Source organism: Pipistrellus kuhlii, unplaced genomic scaffold, assembly GCF_014108245.1.
Source record: "Pipistrellus kuhlii isolate mPipKuh1 unplaced genomic scaffold, mPipKuh1.p scaffold_m20_p_13, whole genome shotgun sequence".
Taxonomy (NCBI): domain Eukaryota; kingdom Metazoa; phylum Chordata; class Mammalia; order Chiroptera; family Vespertilionidae; genus Pipistrellus; species Pipistrellus kuhlii.
This window is the reverse complement of record NW_023425438.1, coordinates 35321062-35336056: the sequence shown is the minus strand read 5'-3', so window position 1 is coordinate 35336056 and position 14995 is coordinate 35321062. Positions and strand designations below refer to the sequence as shown.

The 14995-nt window shown below is 34.9% G+C and overlaps 1 protein-coding gene across 2 annotated transcripts in view; it reads left to right on the top strand.

Moving 5' to 3' along the window:
- Positions 1-11918, top strand: part of GFPT1 (glutamine--fructose-6-phosphate transaminase 1) — a 51309-nt gene extending 39391 nt beyond the window's left edge. The window contains exons 14-19 of one of the 2 annotated variants that reach the window (XM_036435610.2): positions 249-406; positions 6384-6498; positions 6768-6895; positions 7729-7896; positions 9127-9288; positions 10367-11918. In XM_036435610.2, the coding sequence (XP_036291503.1) occupies positions 249-406; positions 6384-6498; positions 6768-6895; positions 7729-7896; positions 9127-9288; positions 10367-10411 (776 nt within the window). In that variant the 3' untranslated portion in view covers positions 10412-11918. Of the gene's footprint in view, positions 1-248; positions 407-6383; positions 6499-6767; positions 6896-7457; positions 7497-7728; positions 7897-9126; positions 9289-10366 lie in introns of those variants that run through there. The other variant, XM_045580846.1, reaches the window with a different exon arrangement.
- The last annotated feature ends 3077 nt before the right edge of the window (positions 11919-14995 follow it).

Genomic DNA, 14995 nt, shown 5'->3' with positions numbered 1-14995 from the left:
GTTGCAGGCACATCCCTGCGGGGGGGGGGGGGGGGGGGGGCGTGCAAGAGGCGGCTGGTCGATGTTTCTCTCTCATCGACATTTCTAACTCTCTATCCCTCTCAATTCCTCACTGTGTAAAATCAATAAAATATATTTAAAAAAAAGAAAGGAAAAAAAAAAGTGTAGTCAGTTTTTTGTTTTTACATCTAAAAAAGCATCTATTAAATGCTGTATGTGCTACTACTTTTGTCTTCCTTTATACATAGGTGAGACAGCAGATACCCTGATGGGTCTTCGGTACTGCAAGGAGAGAGGAGCTTTAACTGTGGGGATCACAAACACTGTCGGCAGTTCCATATCAAGGGAGACAGACTGTGGAGTTCACATTAATGCTGGGCCCGAGATTGGCGTGGCCAGCACAAAGGTAAATTCTTGACTTAGTTCTTATGTAATTATTTAACCACCATAGTGTTGGTGAAACAGACTAATCCATATCTTGCATTTAACTTGTTAGCACTTACAGAACTCACAGTTTACTAATTATTGTTAGACTTAAGAGTCAACAATAGATAAAACACTTGTCCCTTTCATCACCTCCATATTAAGAATTTGAAAGGACAAATATATCTATAATAATAATAAAAGCATAATATGCTAATTAGACTGGACAGCCGAACAACCTTCCAGACATCGTTCCAGACGACCTGGACGAAGCCAGGGCTGCCAGGGCTGAGCCCCTTGTACACATTTCCTGCATCGGGTCTCTAGTATAACATAAGTCCATTTTGAAAAGGTCTCTGCTACTGTCCCCATTCATCACTTATATCCTCATGCCAGGTACATAGATAAGTATAATGTTCCCTTCTTTCATTATGTATAGTAGGGAGTTAGAAAAATAACAAATTAGAAACATTCAGTTTAATTCTAATCTTTGAAATTTTATTTACATATTTATAATTTCTAATTACTAAAATATACCTACTACCTTTAAAAGCTTCTAAAGAGGAGTACACCTTTGGTATAGAATTTGGAAATTAAATAAAAATGAGTATTATATAACTGTCTGTTTCTCTTTAGATACTACATTCATGGAGATTTAAAAGCACCCTCATTTTTTTTAAGGCCTACTGAGACTACTTTGCTCTTTGAAATTGGGATATGTATAAATATGTTAATAAAAATAGGAATCTTAGTGTATATATGCAAAGTATATGATTACAAAATTTCAGTTGTCTAATTTTCTGCTTAAGTTCAGTATTTCTTGCTGATTATCTGGTAAGATACTTAGGTATTGGTGGATTTGATTCTAATTAAAGGCGTTTGGAAGATTATATTAACATACATAACCACATTTAAATATTTTTTTCTTTTAAAGAACCTCATGGAGAATTTTTGTATGGAAAATTTGTGATTCTTATGTAAAAACTCTGATGAGAGTTTGTTGGTTACTTGGATACTGCCAACACTATAATTTATAGAAAGCTGAAACCTGAATTTTCTCTGTTATAATTAGAACATGTAAGATGTTTGTGCTTGGGTTTCCAGTCTGTAACTGAATAAATAACCAACTGCTCTAAACAGGAGCTTGTGGATTTTTGGACAGTTTTGATTGGGGATTGGAATCCCAGGGCCCTTTTCACCACACATTGTGAAACAAGGGTTTCATGTGGTATGTGTACATCCGTCAACTGAATGGACGCTGTTTTGTTGACTTTACTTTTTATTAAATCTTTCTTAAACTGTAAGTTGCCAGGGGAAATACAACTTTTTAAAATTTCTAATTGTATAGCTTATGAAGACTAATTTTTCTCAACATTTTGTTATGACAATTATCAAACATATAGCAGAGTTAAAAATTTTTTACATTAACAATCATATACCATTACCTAGATTTTATTGTTAACCTTTTTTCTATAGCTTTATTGAAATATAATTTCATACTGTAAATAACACTCACCAGTTATTAAATGTATAGTTTTAGTAAATTTGGCTCTTACGTCCAATTTTAGAACAACTACTCACTTGAAAAAGTTTCTTTTTGCCCCGGTAGAGTCAATCCTCATTTCTACCCTTCAGCGTCAGGCAACTACTATTGTCTTCTCTTGTTATATCATTTTCTAGGAAGTTCTTATAAAGGGAGTTATATAAAATACGTCTTTTTTGTAGCTGGCTTCTTTCATTTAACATGAGATTTTTTGAGATTTATTCATGATATTTATATCCGTGGTTCTTTTTTTGTAAGTCCTTTTTTTAAAAGAAAAACTTTTTATATTGAAATCACTAGTTTTATAGGAAGTCGTAGAGATAGTACAGAGAAGTCCATGTACTCTTCACAAAGTTTCCCCTAATGGTTACACCTTACATAAGAAAATAAGTATCTTTTTATAGTACATTAATTTGTTTAATAAAATAACTCCCTTAAGATATTAATAAGTATGGTAATTTAGTCTCATTTAATTTTTATTGGATTCTAAAGTAATTTTGTGTTCTTTAATAGCCTTAGACAATCTTGAAAAGATTAGTCATAGACCTTTTCTGAATGGCAAATATGTTAATGAGTGATCAAAGAGGCTCATCATTGGGGGCCTTGTGATGGAGCTAGCACAAGAATACTGTAATCTTGGTTATGAATTCCCAGCTTTGCCTGAGAAAATGTCAGGGTTAGAAAGATATTACTAACTTTCTCATAATATCATACCATAGATAATTTGATACATTTAATGGGTATAAATGTACAGGTTCAGTGATTTTTGTATGTTATTGCAGGTGTTTAGAATTTTACCACTGTACTGACTTTGGTTGATTAAAAAAACCCAAAAAATCAATATAACTTTATTTTTGGCTGAGTAAAAAGTAAAACCAAGTTTAAAAGTTGAGAGTCAACATTTTTCTGTTAAATTCTTTCAAACCTCAATAAATTCAAAATGTGAGGCATAACTTATTTTTCTCATAATTGGTTTTCTGGTAGTTATTGGGGAAATGAAAAACATGAAACTGAAATTAAGCTGTGATAAGGGATTCAATGGAAAAATATGTGCATTAAGATTATTCTGTTTAATATTTGTACTTGGAAACCAGTGTTTAGATGTTTCAGGTCCAAACAAAGAAACATTACTTTAGACTCCGAATAACATTTTTAGTTATGGTATAGAGAAACTGAAATGCTCATTATCTGATCAGTTTCGATTGGAAACAACTTAGGTATCCCAGGGGTCCAAGATACTGGGTCTCTCCCTCTGTCTGGAAATACAATTTGTGATTAATTGGTGTATTGTAAAGTAAACTTCAGTATGAACTGAAATTTAGAATATAGATGTGCTCATTAGATTGGAGGTAAAGAACTATAAATCTACTTCAGTGCTATGGAGGAAAAAAAATCCCAGTGCATCAGTAGAACTCAGAGCAAGACAGGGACAGGTAGCTGTTTGTGGAGGAATATCTGAGCAGCTGATAGCTGGGAGGTCTAGTAAGAGGAAATAGGGTATTTCATTGAACTATTGGGAAGGTGAGGAGCATTGGTAGACTGATTTGTTATATTAGAGGCTCATTATCCATATTCTGACAGGAAAATTTTCACTAATGAAGTGATTGCTTATCTAGAGAAGAGTAACAGAAAGCATATAATCCATCACACACACAAAAAAAGTCAACATAAGTTTCCTAAAGTTAAAGTTGTAGATAACATTATAGCTGGCACACCACAGTAATCCTAGTGATTTATAATAATAATAAATGTGTCAGTAAAAACCTCAAATACCTAAAACATAAAAACATTCCTCTAAATAACTATTGAGTTAAAATTATATCAGAACTACTATTTTAAAAGGCTTAGAAGAAATAATGATAATGAACATTGTGAGTAAAAGTTTAGTGTGTGTCCAAATTTATAATTAGAGGTAAATTCATAGCATTAAATGCTTATCTTTAAAAAATGAATTAAGTTTTTAAAAAAGTTAGAAAAAGGAAACTCAATAAAGCAATGTAGTCAAATAATAGAGAAAAGTGAATGAAGGAAATGCAAAACAGAAAGCTTCAGGACCTTCATCTTAGAGGGCCTTAGCTGTTCTTCTGGAATCTTCCTAGGATTTTATCTGTATTACTGTGAAGTAAAAAAGGTGGCCTTAGACTAGAATCTTTTTCAACCTGATGTTTCACTGAGGATTGGCTCTCTGTGAAACATATTTGCTATCCCAGTTGTAGGAGTTCCATCCAGTTTAATAGGAAAATAAGTAAACAATGAAAAGGAGAAAATAAAATTCTTAGTTGCAATTGACATGATTGACTACCTGTATAGAGCCCAAAAATATCAAGTAAAATATTTCTTAGTGCTTTATATAAGACATCCCAGCATATAAAAAAATATTTTCTTTATATACTTTTCTAAGTAGTGGCTACTTAAAAATAATATAGATGTGTGTATTTAGAGGGGGATTCCTCACTGCAACATGAGGAACTGTATTAAAGGGTCATGGCATTAAAAAGGTTGAGAACCACTGCTTTATAGACTTTTAAATTTCTAACACATATTGATGGAATACCATATTTCTGGATGGGAAGATTATTTTGTAAAAAAAATGACAGATCTGTAAGACAGAATCAATAGTCCTGCAACATAACTCCAGTACATCAAATGAATGTCTCAAACTAGTAAAGAAAGGGTGGGGTGAAATTGAAATGAAGGAAAAGTTGCTTATTTATAAAAATAGAAAAACGTAAGGTAACACCTTGTACTAAAATTAATTTCAGGTGGTCTAAAAATGAAATGAAAACTTCGAATAAAATGGGCCCTGCTAGTTTAACTCGGTAGATAGACTGCCTGTGGACTGAAGGGTCCCGGGTTTGATTCCAGTCAGCAGTCCCTAGTAGGGGACATGCAGGAGGCAGTCAATCAGTGATTCTCTCTCATCGTTGATGTTTCTATCTCTCACTCTCCCTTAAATTTTTTAAATTTAAAAGTATACATAACAGTAAAAAAATGAAATCTTGTGTTAGTAAACACCATTAAGGTTAGACCAAACTGGAGAAAAGAATTTGAAACGTAACAGTAAAGACCTAACAATCAACTTTTTTAAAGAATCTATTTTTATTGATTTCAGAGTGAAAGGGAGAAGGAGAGAGGGATAGAAACATCAGTGACGAGAGAGAATCACTGATTGGCTGCCTCTTGCATGCCCCCTTCTGGGGATCGAGCTTGCAACCAAGGTATGTGCTTTTGACTAGAATTGAATCCCGGGACCCTTCAGTCCGAAGGCTGACACTCTCTCCACTGAACCAAATTGGCTAGGACACGACCAACTTAAAAGAAAACAAACAAACAAACCACAAACGCAGAAGTTGAAAATAAGTGAAGAACAATGAAGTTAATCTTTAAAAGAAGAAACTTAAATGGCTAACAAGCATGAATAAAAATCTTAATTTTTTTAGATTCAAGATATATATGGTAAAGAAGGAGGAAGAGTCCATTGTCTATCAGTCAATGGCAAAAATTTGTTAAAAGGATAATTCTCAGTATTGTAAGGAATGTGACAAAACAGTCATATCTTACATTTATATACAGCTAATGGGGATAAAAATTGTCTTGGCAGCATAACTGCAAGTTTTAAAATATTCACAAGTCTAGTTTTAAGAAAAAATTTCTTTGAATTAAAGTTCAAGCTTTCATCAATAAAAAGTTTGTTTTTAGCCTATATGCCAGACATTATATTGAATGATTTATACTTGTCTCATTTGTTCTCATGATTATCTTGTAAGTATTGTGTACTTTTAACAGATGGGCCATCTGAGGCCTAAAGAGGTAGAAAAAGTTCCTTAAGATAATTACACACTAGTAAGTAAGAAAGAAAGCATTCTGTCTTGGGAAAGTATTTATCATGTTAAGAATAAAAGCAAGTTACAAAATTATACCTACTAAGAATTTTCTAAACAATATAAAAAGGAAAAACATTGTAGAGAATAGAAGGCAGTATTCACAAAAGTTAATAGCATGTTATTAATGTAATTATCCCTATAGATCAAATGGCAGTTCCATTTTTAATTTTTTGAGAAAACTTCACACTATTTTGCATAGTGGTTGAATCAGTCTGCATTCCTACCAACAGTGTACTAGGGTTCCTTTTTCCCCACATCCTTCCTGGCATGTAGGCAACCAATCGATGTTTCTCACACCAAGGTTTTTCTCCCTCCCTCCATCTTCCCCTTCGCTCTTCTTCCCTTCCCCTCTTCCTTCCCCTCCATAAAATCAGTAATATGTCCTTGAGTGAAGATTAAAAAAAAAAGAAAAAAGGATAATATATGCTTATAAAACCAATGGGAGTTTATTTGCATATTTTTAAAATGAAAAACTCTTAAGTTCTTAAAATACAACTTTTTTTTTTTTTTTTTTTTTTTTGATGGTGTTTTAGGCTTATACCAGCCAGTTTGTATCCCTTGTGATGTTTGCCCTTATGATGTGTGATGACAGGATTTCCATGCAAGAGAGACGCAAAGAGATCATGCTTGGATTAAAGCGGCTGCCTGGTACGAAGATGCTCTTATACTACCGTTTTGTTGTCTAAGGGAGCCAGTAATGGGTGTCATTTTCTTCTTGTACTTGAAATTGTGGCTTCTAGCTGTTTAGTCAATAAATCTTCCTACTTTTTCACCTTCGTATTTAAAAATTCCTCTCTGATTTCACAAGGGAATAGAAACACTGGTCTTTTGTAGTTGCTACCAATATATTATTGTTTTCATATTGGTTTGGTTAAATATCCTTTTTCATAGATGTTGTTAATGTTACTTCTTAACAGATTTGATTAAAGAAGTACTGAGCATGGATGATGAAATTCAGAAACTGGCCACGGAACTTTATCATCAGAAGTCGGTCTTAATAATGGGGCGTGGCTATCATTATGCTACTTGTCTTGAAGGGGCACTAGTAAGTCTTCTCACTACAATTTCACTCTATTGATTTATGGACCTGACACATAATCATACTTTTAGTTTGAATGGAATAGGTGAAACTTTTACAAGTGCTTTTGTTTTTATGCTTTCTGATTTGTTTACCCTGAGAAGGTATAACAATTTATACTTAATGAAAAAGTGAAAATCAAGAAGAGTACATTTTAGCATGATAGCTTGGGTTTAGCAAGTAACTTTGGTTAATTTGTTGTCCAGATATGACTAAAATAAAGATTAAGTTCTCTAAATGTGAGATTTAATTCTGATCAAACATTAACCAAGTAGAAACAGTTACAAAGAAATATGAGTATGTTCATGAGAATCTAAAATGTTGAAAAAGCTCTGGTTAGGATGTCGGCCCACACACCGAAGGGTCTTGGGTTTGATTCCCTGTCAAGGGAACAAGGGAACGTACTGGGTTAGGGGTTTGCTTCCCACCCCTGGTAGAAGCATGTGTGGGAGGCAATCAGTCGATGTGTGTCCCTCTCACATCGATGTTTCTCTCTCTCTTCCCCTACCCCCTTCCACTCTCTGAAAAGCAATGGAAAAATATACTCAGGTGAGGATTAACAAAAAAAATTTAAATTAAAATAATGCTTGAAAAAGTCCTTGTAGGTTTTAAAACTTCTAGTCATTGTAGATACTATAGAAACAATGATCTGTGAGCCTATTGGCTATATTTATAGATCAGTGGTCCTTTAATACTTTTGGATAAATAGCAATTTCAGATATCTAATATTTGTGTAATATTTACTTAAGAATGGGTTTTTGAAAAAGATGCTGAAGACTGATCTAGTTCTTTTTTATTAGAAAATCAAAGAAATCACTTACATGCACTCTGAAGGCATCCTTGCCGGTGAATTGAAACACGGTCCTCTGGCTTTGGTGGATAAGTTGATGCCTGTCATCATGATCATCATGAGAGATCACACTTATGCCAAGTGTCAGAATGCTTTTCAGCAGGTCATTGCTAGGCAGGTAAGTCAGAGGCTGCTGTGAGGACACATTGGGGAATCTAAGACTTGGGCTATTAAAGCTTAATTGAATTTTATGACATTTAAAGAAATAGACCAGGGCCCAATAGATAGCTTATAAAACATGTTGAGGGATTAGATTCTCAAGAGTTTTGACAAGACTCAGCTCTTAGATCTCACAACAGGCAGAATCAAGACCAAAAACGAAGTCTGGCTCTCCAAATCCTGTCCTCTTTAATTAGCTTATGCTGCTCCATTTTAATTTAATACATATTCTTACATGTGTCTTTCAGGAGGAACTAGATTTTATATTAAAACTACTGGTGATGTGCTTAACTTAGTTTTCCTCTGATCATTTGGCTTTATTTATAAATCTCAAAAGATATTAATGTCTACTCACAGTGTAGTTATGAACTTGGGTTTTGAAGGCAGGCAGACTTGAATTCAAGTACAGATGGTCTCTGGCTTATGGTGGTTTGACTTAGGATTTTTGGACTTTACAATGGTATGGAAATAACACGCATAATAAATTACATGAGATATTCAGTATTTTGTTATAAAGTATCCTTTATGTTAGATAATTTTTCTCAACTGTAGGTTAATATGTGTTCTGATCATGTTAAAGGTAGGCTAGGTTGATCTAATAGGATGTTTGGTAGGTTAGGTGTATTAAATACATTTTTGGCTTATACTGAGTGGCCAGATTATTGATCTCTAATGGATAATAATCTGGCCACTCAGTATACTTCTCTTGAGTACCTCATTTATTTGATATCAAATACTGTAAATTGTGCACCTGATCAGTTTTCCCCTTTGCACTGGTTGATGGAAAGCTCAGGGCAGATAGGTGGTTGATCTCCAGCAAAAGTCTAGAATACTTTTGGTACCCATTTGAGATATAAATACACTGAGTGGCCAGATTATTATTCATTCAGAGATCATAATAATCTGGCCACTCAGTGTATATTTTCAATTTATGATGGATTTATAAGCAGAGGAGCATCTGTATTGAGCTTGGTGTTTCTTAGTTGTGTGGGCTTAAATAACTGACTCCCACAAAGCTTTCATTTCCTTGACTATGAGATCAGTCTGATTTAACATATAGGATTGTGAGTTTAAATAAGTCTGTGTTAGTGAGGCCACATGTGAATTATCGAACGTAAAATTTGCACATTCACTTGCTACAGCTCTTACTTTGTTTACCTGTGATTGTGTATGTGGCTTGCTTTCCCAGGGACGCCCAGTGGTGATTTGTGATAAGGAAGATACTGAGACCATTAATAACACAAAAAGAACAATCAAGGTGCCCCACTCAGTGGACTGCTTGCAAGGCATTCTCAGTGTGATCCCCTTACAGTTGCTGGCTTTCCACCTTGCTGTGCTGAGAGGCTATGATGTAAGTGATGGAGCACTGGAAATCTGGGGCTGGCTTTTTACCTGAGTACATTCTAATAGTTTTCCTTCTAAACATTTAGCAATAGCATTTGACAAATCCATCAGGTAGAGGTGTGTGTGTGTGTTTCTATATAAAGGGCTAGGTGACCAGCCGACAGGCTGGCCGGTAGCCATGATACACACTGACCACAAGGGGGCAGATGCTTAACAGGAGCTGCTGAGCAACAGCAACTTTGCAGAGTGCCCTCTCACACTATGGGATTTCTTGGGGCATGTTGGACTGCTGGTTTTGGCCCAATCCCCATAGGCCAGGCCGAGGGACCCCTCCTGCTGGAGGGACCCTGATCACACTGCAGATGCACTTTAAGCCCCGGAGCTGCCCCATGTGCACTGGGAAGGGACTATGGGAGGTTGGCTCCAGGGTGTGACTGGTCCATCTCGCCCAGTCCTGCTCCCACCAGCCACCTTCTAACTAATTTTCTTTCTATGTGCATGAATCCACGCACCGGGCCTCTAGTGTGTGTGTGTGTGTGTGTGTGTGTGTGTGTGTGTGTGTGTATTCTCTATCTGTCTATCACCTGTTACATTTATCTGGCCCAATTTGTAGGTTACATCATAACATTTTCTTACCATAGAACTTGGAGATTATAGCACCATTAGATATTACCTTTTTTGGGAATCTCTGCCTGTTGTTATCCTGTTTCCTAACTCTTTGTTTAGGACTATCTCACACATTTCAGAACTTTTACAATTCTTGGTTCCCCAGTCATTGTGACAACCAAAACATCCTGCTCTTAGCTGTTCCCTCAGAGGCCTGCCACCTCTGGAGGCCATCATTGGACTCTTCCTGTGCAGAATTGGCTTCTTCAGGATTCTTTTTCCTAACTGATTTCAAGTCTCTTAAAGAGACATTATGTGACTGTATTTCTAATTCAATTCTTTGTAGTCTATAGTGAAGATGGTTATGAAAAAGTTTTCTGTTTTCACAAAAATAATTCGTTTATAGAACACTACCACTCCCTAATCCGTATAATCTCTTTAATCTTGCTCCCCCTTCCTTTTTTTTTTTTTTTTGGCAGGTTGATTTCCCCCGGAATCTTGCCAAATCTGTAACAGTAGAATAAGGAGCACCTGAAACTGGCGATTAAGCAACACAAGACACCTTTTGTATTTAAAATCTTGGTTTAAAATATCACTCCTTTAAGCCTTTTTTTTTTTTTTTTTTTTTTTTTGTAAATTCTTATTTATATATCAGTTATAATTCCACTAAAATTGTGCTTTTTGTGAAATTACCTCATATTTTTCCAGTAATTTGTGGGAAAGTTTGAAAAGTGGAATCAGTATCAGAAACCTTTAGCTTTCATTTTCTTTTTATCAATCATCACCCGAGGATCTTTTATCCATTGATTTGTAGAAAGAGTGGAAGGGAGGAAGGGAAGGAGAGAGGAGAGGAGGGGAGAGGGAGAGAAAGAGAGAGAGAAACATCAATGTGAGATAGACACATATCAGCTGGTTGTCTCCCATACATGTCCCAACCAGGACGAGGATCAAACTTGTAACCCAGGTACGTGCCCTTAGCTGGGAATCAAACCTCAGTCCCTTTGGTCCTTGGGTGACATTCTAACCACTGAGCCAAACTGGCCAGTGAGGGCCAGCTCTCAATTTCTTAAAAGAAAATGTGTTGGATTATTTACTTCAATCTGAGAGGTTGTGTATTTTAAAAGTAATTGGCATTTGTTTTACCATGCTTTTATTCATTTAGACCAATGAAGTGTAGTGCTTTTATTAGAAGATCTAAAGCCAGTGGCAATGTATTTGGACATTTGATTACGGTTTTGCTAAGTTATATATAAAGACAAGATGCTATGATTTATTTTGAAATTTGTTAGAGTACTTAAAAACAAAAAACTTCTCTTGGTGGGATTGCTACCTAAGTTAAGTTCATCTTAGCCTCTCACATTTATTGTTTGTTATCTGTAGGTCAAGGTAGTTTAGGAAGCTAAATAGTATCATAGTACATTGGTTTTCTCTAGCCCTTACCAGAAAATATTTGTATAATTTCATAGCACAAACTAAATTTGAGCTGCTTTGGACAGCTAACAACATAATTTTAAATTTGAAGGTGGAATATATACATATTGGATATCCGACTCTGTTTTTTCATCTCTTAAAAATGGTTTTTATTTTCTTGTATCTGTACTTTTTAATCACAGATGAATGACATATTTTATCTTGTTCTTTGAAATCACCACACAGAGTTGTCATCAAATGTCTCAAATTAAATCAATATTGATATATTCAGGATTCGCTTCAACTTTGTCCCAAAGAATTTCCTGCAATTAATTTAACTTCCCTTCATTGCCTTCTATAAAACTAGTACCTTCCTATGAGTTTGGGAGCCCTTTGCAATAGTTTGGAAGATTTGCAAGTCTTTTGGCTAGTCATTTGACTCTATGTGGTAGGCTAGGCTATGTGCTTTACACAGAAATTAATGAAGGATTGTGTCAAATTCAGTACAAGCAAACCTTGGTTGGGTATTGCGGGTTAGGTTCCCGACAATATAATAAAGCCAGGATTGCAGTAGACGAGTTGTAATCCTTTTGCTGGTTGAGGGTCTGGCCTTCAGTTTGTCAGAAACAACATCTGTGAAGCACAATAAAGTGAAGCACAAAAAAGTGAGGTATGCCTGTATTATTTCCCAGGTAATAATATTTTTTGTGTTCCACCCCTTCAAGTTATTTAGGAATGAAAAAGATATTAATAAATTGATCTTGAGGTGACTTTAGCTGGTTAGTGCCAGAAATGGAACTTAATACTTTAGATTAAAATATTTAGAGTGGACCACAAGTTTGATACTGAAAAAGTTGTAATTTCTTCACGAAGCTTTTTTGGCCACATCTTGGGGATTTTATAGCAAAGGGTATTTATGTTTTGGTTAAGTCCTTCTCTTTAGGAAGTTTTCTCTTTAAAATTGTGAAGGTAAGATATTTAGCAAATTATGTAAGTTCAGTCTATTCCTTTCTCTGTTTTTGAACTTCTTGATGAGATGAAGATTTTCTGATAGCAATTGCTGCAAGAGAGGCATAGAATTCTGCTTGTGTATCAGAGAAAGGGCATGTGCCCTGACTGGGAATTGAACCTGTGACCTCTTGGTTTATGGGTCAGTGCTCAACCACTGAGCAACACTGGCCAGGCCATAAGCCCTTTTTAAGCCTGGGGTTGTGTAGCATTTAACAGAGGGCCCAGGAAATGATTGTTACTTGGGAGTCAGCTTTTTGGTCTTTCTTTAATCACCTATGCCATCGGGATAAATGAGAAGAGAGAAATTAATATTAACTGATTTTAATTTGTTATAACTATCAATATGTCAGCAACTTATTATGGGCAAGTCACTGTGCTAGGTACTGAAAGGTGCATCTTGTTTAAAGCAAAGCCCATTTGTCTCCAGGTAGGCTCATCAGTAGTGAAGACGGGGGTCATTGAAAGGGTAAGAGAGTACCCTTAATGTTAAGTGCTATAAGTGGATTTCACTTACATCATGATCCAAGTTTTGGGGTATATCATGCTCAGAAGAGGTGAAGTGCATTTTGTAGAGTAAGCTGCTACCACAGGCTGTAGATCCTGTGTCTGTGGTTCATTAAGGAACAGCACTCATTAAATTCGAAGGTGAAAAACAAGCATCAGTAACTACTAAAAGGGAATGGACAGGGTAATGTGCAGATGGGACTGTTGGGCAAGGGAGCTAATACAGATTTTCTTTCTTCAGTTTTTTAGAAAATTGCTTCTGAGATGTGTATTGTCTTATCCTTTTGAATACATACAGGTCCCTTGGCCTGAGTTAATTATGTAAGTGGAAGGAAAGGAGCCTTTTTTTAGTTCCTTGGTGATGTTCCTTTGCCACTTCTATTTACTCTCCAAATGAGGAAAACCGCTGAAAGTTTGCTTTAACAAACATTTTAAGAAATCCTTTGGGGGTCAGATTTTCCTCTTCCTATTTTTTTTTTTAATTAGAATATGCTATAACAATAAAAGGGAAACACTAATGTTAATTATGGTATGATACAACCTAAGTGATTTTTCTGAAAAAGTACAGTGTCATTGAAAAGTGTTTATTGCAAAAGAATTCATAGTTCTCATTGAATTTGTGAAGGCCAAAGAAATTGAAGGAAATGGTCAGTAAAGAAATGCATTCTAGCCTTATATCCACACATTTTGTAGTTTTTTCCAACCAGGATATTAGATAGACTGTTTTACCCATAAAAGCATATTTCAGGGTGGGGTGTGGCCAGGAGAAGGTCAATGGGGAGGAAAGGAGACATATGTAATACTATATATAATACTTTAAATAATAAAAAGCATATTTCACATTGCTTAGTTTTTAGTGTTAGAATCAAATTTACAAGTTATAACCCTTAAATCATTTTTCTCCCACAATATTTAAGTATTGTTAATATATCAGTATTTCCTTGGCTTGATTAATTTAACCACATCTTCAGATCTGTGACATGACAACCAATAGGACTGATAATTTTTAGATTTGAGCCAATAATTCCCAGGGTTAAAATAAAATTATAAGTAGCAAGATGGTAAAGTTATAACATATTAACTTGTAGGTCTGTAATAGGCTGATATAAGTGTTAGGGAATATACCATAAATAATGGCTATTAAGAACATTTTAGCAAATTCTTGAATTACCTTTCTTACCATACTAGTTTTCAGAATGAATATAGAAATGATCCTGTTAGCTTTTTAAAGGTTATATAATTTTGTTTAAATAAAACTTTTTGTATTTGTTTATATTGCTCATGAACTGGAAATTTTAGAATCATCCTTGCTGTTTCAGTTTTTTGTTCTTTAAAAGAAATGTTTAGTTAACTGAACCAATCGGTCATTTCTTCCTCATGCCTTGTAAATCCAGTTATTCTAATCCTGAGCTGTGAATAAATTACTAAAACTTCCTGAGAATTGCATTTTGAAGCGGTTTGCTAATATTTGAAATGCATACATGTTTGTAATTGTGTCAAAGATTGTATTGTAGTAAGAATGTAGCCAATGTTTACTTGAATTGTTAGTAAACATTTCTGATGTTAAAAGTTTATTCGTTATTGTTGCTTTTAGAAAGAAGAAATGATTGCATTTAATATAATCAAAGTGACATGTCTTCGCTCCAACTTCACAGGTGTTTTAGAAAGGCTCTACTCTTCTGATGTCATTCTGCATGCATCTACTTTATTAAGTCTTAACATATTTTGCAATAATGTGTTGCTTCTAGCAAATTGCCAGGGTACACAGTGATCAATAACTTTAAGTTAATTGGTAGTTGCAAATGAAGGATATTTAAAATGGGTGATTAGAAAGACAGCGTGTCCAGTTGACTTGAACAACACAGGTTTGGACTGAATTGCAGATTTTTTTCAATAGACTATAAATGTATTTTCTCTTCTTTATGATTATCTTCATAACATTTTCTTTTCTGTAGATTTCTTTATTATAAAATTGCATATAATAAAACATACAAAGTTTGTGTTAATCAACTTTATGTTGCCAGTAAAGCTTCTGGTCAACAGTAGTTATGTTTTTTGGGAATCAAAAGTTACATGTGGCTTTTTGACTCGGGTGGAGGTTATTAGCACTCCTTCCCCCATGTTGTTCAAGGGTCAACTGTACTCCAAATTCAAAGTTTCTGTAGATCTGGCAATTTGTTAAT